The 10,108-nt window shown below is 35.8% G+C and overlaps 1 protein-coding gene across 1 annotated transcript; it reads left to right on the plus strand.

Moving 5' to 3' along the window:
* The first annotated feature begins 5,849 nt into the window (after positions 1-5,849).
* LOC121733911 lies at positions 5,850-7,219 on the plus strand. Its single transcript, XM_042124313.1, has one exon. The coding sequence runs from the start codon at positions 6,386-6,388 to the stop codon at positions 7,217-7,219; it is 834 nt and encodes a 277-aa protein (XP_041980247.1). The 5' UTR covers positions 5,850-6,385.
* Positions 7,220-10,108: the final 2,889 nt, after the last annotated feature.

Raw genomic sequence — 10,108 nt, forward strand, 5'->3', positions numbered from 1 at the left:
GTGGAAAATTTTAATTCAGTGTTGTGTTACATTTTTCTTAATTCTTCCTATGTGACATTGTTCGATGAAATTACATAGGTAAATGCCAAATTCACTTTTGTAATTCGGTCGGTTTATTTCAAAGGGGCGACAGACGATCAGGCTTAAAATATTGACTTAAAACCTATATTATTCTTTTGTATAGTCTTTCGCGAACAACTACTGGTGTAAAGTGCGTCAAAATGCATACGCTACCAAAACTGACGATTGCATTTTGACTGAGAATCTTGTAAAGTGGCACCACAGTCTATGGATGTGGTGGCACTGTGCGAGTTTCTTAAGCCGATTTTGTTGGGTTAGTTCCCGAACCAGTGGTAGATAATTACTACGAGTGCCGTGGACGTTCTAAAAGCATTTGATTCTTTATTCAGAAATAAAATTATTTTATTTTATTTTTGCAGCACAATCCACAGACTTTATTATAATTAACAACTTTCCTAATCCCGTAAAATTACACAATCACGTACAATTTCCAGAAAATCCATTACGCGAAATCGAAATGGGTGTTTATCGAACAGAAACATCAAATGCAGCTCCAACGACGCGTATTTACATAAACACATAGTAAAACTGTTATGAAACGGGCAATGGACGATAAATTCTGCCCGATTGTTGCTCGAACTGCAACTGTTTCGCTCGATAAAATCTACCATATCGTTGTAGAAACGGGGAGAAATAAAAACAAGTAATTGATAGACCATACCAAGGGACCGTACGACGATATAACGGCCATACTAACTGAAATTAGTAAAGCTTTTTTAGGGTTCCTAGTCAGTAGTAGTCAAAAAACGGAACCCTTATAGATTCGTCATGTCTGCCTGTCTGTCTGTCCGTCCGTATGTCACAGCCCTTTTTCTCCGAAACTATATAAGCTATACTATTGAAACTTGGTAAGTAGATGTAGTCTGTGAACCGCATTAAGATTTTGATACAAAAATGGAAAAAATATTAAAAATTTTAGGGGTCCCCAATTAGATACAACTGAAACAAAAAAAAATATTTTTTCATCTAACCTATGCGTGTGGGGTATCTATAGATAGGTCTTCAAAAATCATACTGAAGTTTCTAGTGTAATTTTTTTCTAACCTGAAGAGTTTGCGAGAGAAACTCTTCCTGGAAAGTGGTAGAATAGGGGAGGGTAGGGTAGGGAATAGGGTAGGGGTAAGGGGATTGGGCCTCCGGTAAATTCACTCACTCGGTGAAACACAGCGCTAGCGCTGTTTCACGCCGGTTTTCTGTGAGAACGTGGTATTTCTCCGGTCGAGCCGGCCCATTCGTATCGAAGCATGGCTCTCCCACGTCAGCTTAGGTTAACTTATTAGTAACGGGACAAAACTTGGCGCTTGGTCATAGACAAGGCATTTCAATTTTGTATTACTTTATACTAAACTTAAGTAAAGTACACGTAGTGCGACTATTGAAATGATATTTTGATATATTTTTTGCTTTAATAATAATATTATACGTGGGAGAGCCATGCTTCGGCACGAATGGGCCGGCTCGACCGGATAAATACCACGTTCTCACAGAAAACCGGCGTGAAACAGCGCTTGCGCTGTGTTTCGCCGAGTGAGTGAGTTTACCGGAGGCCCAATCCCCTTACCCCTACCCTATTCCCTTCCCTTCCTTTCCCTACCCTCCCCTATTACCCTATTCCCTCTTAAAAGACCGGCAACGCACTTGCAGCTCTTCTGATGCTGCGAGTGTCCATGGGCGACGGAAGTTGCTTTCCATCAGGAGACCCGTTTGCTCGTTTGCCCCCTTATTTCATAAAAAAAAAAAATATTATGCATCTCTAATTTCGCGTCTTGTTTCAAGACGAATAGGATAATATTATAATACTAGCTGTTGCCCGCGACTTCGTCCGCGGCGATAATATAATAGTAGTATGTCTGCAGGCTGATATAATATCTCAAGCATAGAACTAGCTAGAAAGTTGGAATTATAAAATACTAGATTTTCCACGCGGCTTCACCCGCGTAATTTAGGAATGTCACGGAAGCCGTACATTTTTCCGCAAAAAAGAAACCTCTGAACCAAATGTCCTTTCACGAGGTCTATTCTTCATGTGTGCCAAATAACATAAAAATTGCTCCAGTACATTCAAATAAGCCCTTCCAAATAATTTCCCCCGTTTTTTCTACACTTTCGTCTATTTCTTCGATCCTATTAGTCTTAGCGTGATAAAATATAGCCTATAGCCTTCCTCGATAAATAGGCTATCTAACACTGAAAGAATTTTTCAATCGGACCAGTACTTCCTGAGATTAGCGCGTTCAAACAAACAAACAAACTAACAAACTCTTCCGCTTTATAATATTAGTATAGATTACTACTGCCATGTAATGCAATGTATCACGCTGGAGGTATCAGCACAGACAATAAACTGCTATAATAGTTTAGGATTTTAATAATTAACAAAATAACTTTAATTTTGTATGATCCAGTTTTATCAACTATATTTTATTAAACATTTCTATTCCCGAAAAACTCTTCTGAAGCTAGCTTTTAAAGTTTGGAGCTAAAACGCTTAATAGCTTCCGACTAGCTCGGCCAAAAGCTCATGAATTTAAGCTTATTTGCATGATAAAAGTTTGGCCCATTCAATTTATTCGGATAAAAGTTATTGTGTGGTTTATTCTAAATAGTTGTTAGTAACATATTTTTGCATTTCTGTTAGTAGTGTCATAATATTAAATTTATGAATCTGATTAAATAACTTCAAAAAATATTATCAATCTAAATACAAAGTACAATAAATTAATTACTTAATTGAATTTTCAAAGTAGTTTTTTAACGATTTTCAATCGCTGCTTTTGGTAAAATTCGTTAATAAATTCTTCACAAGTTAAAGATGAAGTTAGATTAACCGTAAACATCGAAGGCAATTAAATATTTAAATTTTCATTGACTATCTTGATCAAAACTTTCTTGATCCTTATCTCCAGGTAAGTATCTCTAGACTTACAAATTAGAAAGGAGAAATGTTTTCCATTGTCTGTCAAAGAATAAAATAAATTTAGACGTGGGAACGCCATGCCTCGACACGAATGGGCCGGGTCGACCGGAGAAATACCACGTTCTCACAGAAAACCGGCGTGAAACAGCGCTTGCGCTGTGTTTCGCCGAGTGAGTGAGTTTACCGGAGGGCCAATCCCCTACCCTATTCCCTTACCTACTCTCCCCTATTCCCTTCCCTTCCCATCCCTACCCTCCCCTATTACCCTATTCCCTCTTAAAAGGCCGGCAACGCACCTGCAGCTATTCTGATGCTGCGAGTGTCCATGGGCGACGGAAGTTGCTTTCCATCAGGTGACCCGTTTGCTCTTTTGCCCCCTTATTTCATTAAAAAAAATATACGTGCTGTATATTAAAATTTGATTCATAAAGGTTAATCAACATTCATGAGCTAAATGGCCGCTATCAGAGTTTGATTATAACTAATTTCATTTGATGAAGATATCAATGACATTATTTCCATAAGTTTGACAATGTCAATCTATAATTAAATCAATATTTCTCTATCTCAAGTGCGGCCGTTGGTGTATTCCAACTTCCAAGTTTTGGACCGTCCAGTTATCCAGTTATTCCAGAGTCTGGAATAAAAAGGGTTGCCAACCATACTGTTTTAAACAGTATTATACTGTTTTTCATTAAGTTATACTTTTTACTGTTGAAGGAAAATAAAGTATACAAAATACTGTTTTCAGCATCAAAATGTCAACACTTTATTATGGCGTATTAAACCAAGACGCTCAGACTTTTTTTAAAATTTCAAGTTAGGTTTGACAGAAGTTCTAATTAATTCCTCAATCGTACTGTTCATTTTACTAAAATACTGTTGAAAATACTTCAGAGATCTGAATATACTTTATTTCTTGCCAAACGAGATGGCAACCCTATAATCCAGACATCGTTGGAAAATGAAATTAAGTGACAGATTATTGTTGGCATAGAGCGTTATTAAAGTCGGATCTATGAATATTGCCAACAAACAATATTATAGGTTCATAAGACGCTCGTTCAACATCTTATAAATAAAATTCTCATGTCACAATGTTAGTTACCGTACTCCTCCGAAACGGCTTTACTGATTTTTACCAAATTTTATATGCATATCCAGTAGTTCTGAGAATCGGCTACTGGGTACTTTTTATATTCATAGGTGCATTTGTTGAATAAATAATAGTAAATTATTACAAATCGAGACTGACGGCGACCATTGTTTGTATGACGGGATAGCGATGGACGTTGCCTTGGTGCCATACTAATTTAGTCACTTCAATAAAATAATATGGGAGAAATACTTTAAATGGAAAAATAACTTACCGGGACAGCTAGTAATATTATAATATTTTGTATTGCTTTTACTATGCTTGATTAGAATCTATTATAACTAGATGACGCCCGCAACTTCGCTGCGCTAAAATTCGTTTATAGCGCGGGAACCGTACATTTTGCAGGATAAAAAGTATCCTATGTACGTCCCTGCAACTCAAAGTATCTCCATACCAAAATTCAGCAAAATCGGCTCACCGGTTTGGGCGTGAAGAGGTAACAGACAGACAGACACACGTACCCTTTCGCATTTATAATATAAGTTTTAATTTGCTGTTTCTATTAAAGCTTTATCAGTTGATCAGTATTGTAATAATACTATCCACACCGGTTTCGGTGACGGTGGCTGGTTTCATTGAAACCAGGTCAGCTACGCAGGAGTAATTTTATAGTGCCCAAGTGTGTGCGCAGTACACAAGAGCACTCTCTATTCCTTTACTCTCATAACCCAGTGGGACGGAAGACCGACACGACTGGCGAGAGATCAGGCGCAGGACCGACTTTTTACATGCCCATCCGACGCATGGATCATCTTACCTACTTGTCAGACAATCAGACGATCAGCCTGCATTGTCCTAACCAAACTTGGAAATAACATGTTTCCAACGCGGGATTCGAACCTCCGGAGTCGAGAGCGACGCTCTAACCACTAGACCACGGAGGCGTCACATCTCTCTCTCTCAGTATTGTAGCAATTTTATTAACCGACTTCCAAAAAACGTGGAGGTTATAATATGTTCCGCTGAGGATTTTTCTTTCGATCTGTAGGAACTAGAAAGAAAATCTTACAATCTCCCTCCATCTAGTAATGTATTGGGTATTGGTCCGGTATTGGTCCGGTATTGGGACCGTCTGTTCGCGTTTTGAAGCAAGCTACGGTTTTTATAGCTATAGATAGTATAGATAGATTATAAACTAGCTGTATAAAAGCTAAATGTAGTTTGCAACCTTTTTGGTTTCTTAAAACTTGAAAGAAACCTTGTGTTAGTCAAAAAAAGATACAAATAAAGTTTACAGTCGAATATTACAGTCGGTTAAAAAGAAAAGGGCAAAGTCTGTTGTCCGGGCAAACTCCTTGTTTGTTGTGTAGGTATATTTAATAAACATTATTTTAAATCTCTAGCAATTATAAAATAAATTTCTCATTAAAATGAGCTTTCTCGCTGGGCGTTTTGGACATTATTAAACAATTTTCAAAAGGAAAAATGACAAATAACGCCGTTGTATTTCAATTATCTGAATTAATTTTGTGAAATTGAATATTTCAATCGACTATTTAACCGTCACGCTTAAATGCATAGATTATTGACGACGGTGCTCTTAAAACGTTTTTTATTTAAGTAGTTATATAATTAAGGCTTTGACAGAAAATATAAGAACATTAACCTAGGTGTAAGTAATTAATATTATTATTTACTTACACCTAGGTTTTGAGGTTTTTTTTATTTTTTATGGGGGGAGAGGGCGCCACCTCGCCACGGCTAACATATACTCCGTATATTTTGCTGGTTTAAAAATAGTAAATCTTGTTAAAAAGTTTAAAAAACAAGTGTAGTGCCTACATTAACAAGAGAACTGAAACATATATTGTGGACAAAGTTAAAAAGTGCTTAAAAACTGTTAAAATAGTGCTGAAGTGCTGCTGTGAAAAGACGGTTATTTTCGAGCAATTAAAAACTTTTTTGACAATACAAAACTTGGTGTGGTGTTAATTTAAGCTAAGAAGTGAGAAGTGAAAATACATATCGCCAAATAACGTAAACTTTAAAAATAATCAATTTAAAGGTCGATGAATTGGCAAAATTGACTATAATTACAGCGCCATCTATGAGCGACAGTTTGTAACTTCTCACTAGATAGATCACTAAAGATCGTTTGACACTGTAATACCAAAAGTGTACTAACAGAGGGCACCACTAGTACCAAAAAATTAATAACTCCAAGAAAATAGTTGAAAGCTGTACTATAACAATTATAATTACTGTACCTTATTCGTCGACTAGCAAAAATGAGTAAAACGATGCGCACTCCGACTAAAAATTCCCCAAAGCAGAGCAGCAGTACCTCGGCTGTTGATAAGCCGAATAAGCGACCACGACCAAATACCTCACCCCAACAGGTAGAGAAATACCACGACAAACAAGAAGAAATTTTAAGTATGCTGTCACAAGTGCTTTTAGAGTTATCTGAAATGCGTAAATCTAATGTGGAAATGCAGAAAACTCTTGAATTTTACTCAAAAAACTTTGAAAATTTAAATACTCGAATAAAGTCACTAGAAGAAGAAAAACAACACCAAAACATGTATATAAATAAACTGGAAACAAAGCTGGAAGACTTGGAACGCCACTCCAGAGCCTCCTGTATAGAAATTCGAGGAATCCCACCTAAAAAATCGGAATCGAAGACAGAACTTATAACATACATAAATAGAATTCACACGAAAATCAATGTCCAAACCGAAAGCAATATCATCAAAGACATTTACCGTCTAAGCCGCAAACCAAATGGAGAACGTCCGATAGTGGTTGAGTATACAACAAACCTGTTCAAGGACAAGATACTACAAGCCACCAAAAAATATAATTCCTCAAATACCACAGATAGAATGAACACCATATCCCTTGGCTTTGAAGGCAATAAGACCCCAGTATATATATCTGAGCTGTTAACACCTAAAGCAAGACGACTATTCTTCCTGGCGCGAGACGTAACTAAACAAATTGGCTATGATTTCTGCTGGACTGCAAATGGCAAGGTTTTAATGCGTAAAACGGAAGGTCTTTCTCTCATTGTAATCTCCAACGAGAAGCAACTCGAAGACCTGAAACAAAAAAACTAAGACTAGTATTAAGTGAAACGCTATTTATTCTAATTCTAATTCTAATTTTTAATCTAATTTTACCTAACCTAATTTGTAATTTTAATCAATACATATACACTTACACACAACAAATATACTGTACCAAATACCCAAACACTGTAGCACATATTTTAGACTTAGGCATATTCACCCATTTACCTTCACAACTACCTCGACTGCTATGGCTTAAAATTTGGGCATGCATAATGAGAGAAAATAACATCATTTTATCAAAATTAATTTTAAAACTAAATCAAAACACAGAAACTTATACACAACAATTAAACTATTACAAATACATAAACATTACTTACCTCCGTACTTCCATATACATTATACACCCACAATTACCTTTATCACTATGGAAACCAGAACATCCTTTGTTTAGTAATGGATAGAGACCAACAGTACACAGTGTGCAATAACATAGATAGTCTATCACCCCCTAATGCTAAGTTATGTACCCCTGAAATATGTCAAACCTTCATAAAGCATAACAATCAATTATTTTCACTCAACATTTTAACTTTAAATATAAGAAGTGTAAACAAGAATTTTAATAAGCTCGAGCTGCTGCTCCATCGTCTAGGTTTTGGCTGTGATATAATTGTACTTACAGAATGCTGGATAAACCTTTACAAACAATATCCAAAACTTAAAAATTATAAGGCTACACACACAGAAAATTGTATAAATCAGAATGGAGGTATAATTGTGTATACAAAATCAGAATTATCGATTGACATAATTGAACCAAGGTTGAGAGATACAAATTGTTTACTTCTGAATCTAGGAAAAAACTTCTCAATAATTGCACTCTATAGATCACCATCTTTTAAAAACATAGATCCATTTCTTGAAACACTCGATACTTTTTTAAATAATTTAAAGGGCGTAGAAAACATTATTATCACTGGCGACATAAATATTAATATAATTTCACAAATGACACTGACAGACAAAAACGCGTCTCAATACCTAGATTTATTAGCCAGCCATGGTTTATTACCCAGCCATAATACTCCTACATATACACGAAGCAACAGTTGCCTCGATCATTTTATGATAAAATCGAAATACCAATATTCAACCTATGTCTTAAACACTTATCTTACAGATCACCGCCCTGTTCTTTTCAATATTAAGTATAAGATATCTGACCACTTTGCCACACAGAGAGTTGGTACCAAACTAGACTATAAAAATATTGCTTTACAAATTAAAAATTCCAGTTTTCATGAGATACTAAGTTCCCAAGACCCTAACGTAGCAACACAATTATTAACCCAAAAACTTCAACATATAATAAAATGTAACTCACAAACGTACAAACTTTCTCATGATAAATGCCCCATTAAGCCATGGATAACACCTGGAATTCTAAGATGTTTAAAAACACGAGATAAGATGCATCTGTGCTTAAAAAGTTCCCCTGACAATGAAATCCTTAAGACTTCATACAAACGATATAGAAATTTCTGTACCTACTTAGTTAAAAAACTTAAAGACGAATACTATAAAGTACAATTAGAAAAAAACAAAGGAAACGTGAAAAAAACCTGGGAAACAATAAAAAATGTTACACACACAAACAAGCAACAATTTCATAATGACCACCTGCTCCGACTTAAAAATAACGCTACTGATTCCATAAACTACATAAATAACTATTTTGCTAACGTTGGTAAAAAACTAGCACACAAAATTACTAATAATACAAACAATAAAAACAAAACCAGAAACAACTCATGCAATACAATAACTAACACAAATTCAATAGTATTACTAGAGGCCGATGAGGCAGAAGTTAATTCCCTTATTATGGGACTAAAAGATGACTCTGCAGTTGGAATTGATGGCATTTCATCTAGAGTTCTAAAACAATCGACTCCGACTTTAGTCCCTATTATAACTCACATATGCAACTTATGCCTATCCTCAGGCATATTTCCTAAAGTTTTCAAAACTTCTATAATCAGTCCAATATATAAGAGTGGCAGCAGAGACTGTGTGGAAAATTATAGACCCATATCAGTATTACCTATAATGTCCAAAGTTCTTGAAAAACTAATTAATAATCGATTAAAATCATACTTAGAAAAATATAAATTATTATCACCACATCAATATGGTTTCAGATCAGGGCGCTCTACTGAGGATGCCGTGTCTGAGCTCACTAATTCTATAATCAAGGAACTCGACAATAAAAATAAGGTTATAGGAATATTCCTAGACCTTGCAAAGGCATTCGACACAGTCTCTGTTTCCACGCTTATTAATAAACTTGAGAATATAGGTATTCGTGGTACTGCACTACAACTTTTTGAAAGTTATTTGACTGACAGAACTCAAAAAACTAAGGTTGGAGCGACTGTTAGTGAGGATGAAGCCGTAATTTTTGGGGTTCCACAGGGAAGTGTTTTGGGTCCGAGCCTCTTTCTAATTTACGTCAATGATCTCTGCAATACACGCATAACCAATGGAAGAGTGTTCTCTTATGCTGATGACACAGCCTTAGTTTTCAGTGGTAAAACTTGGGAGGAGGCTCGGACTCACGCACAAGTAGGCTTAAATATTGTTGCAAAGTGGCTATCAAATAATTTATTAACACTAAATGTAGACAAAACTAAATATATCAAATTTACCTTGAACCGGAGACTGGTACCGCCACTACATATTAATATTAACAACAGCTGCAACCTCATAAACTGCATAAACTGTCCCAAAATTCAAGAAGTTCCCAGCATAAAATATCTCGGTATTACTATTGATCGACATTTATCTTGGAAAGAGCACATTGTTACAATTAGCAATAGAGTACGGAAGCTTATATAAGTCTTTAGACAATTACGTAGTGTTGCCGACAGA

Source organism: Aricia agestis, chromosome 14 (genome assembly GCF_905147365.1).
Source record: "Aricia agestis chromosome 14, ilAriAges1.1, whole genome shotgun sequence".
Taxonomy (NCBI): Eukaryota; Metazoa; Arthropoda; class Insecta; order Lepidoptera; family Lycaenidae; genus Aricia; species Aricia agestis.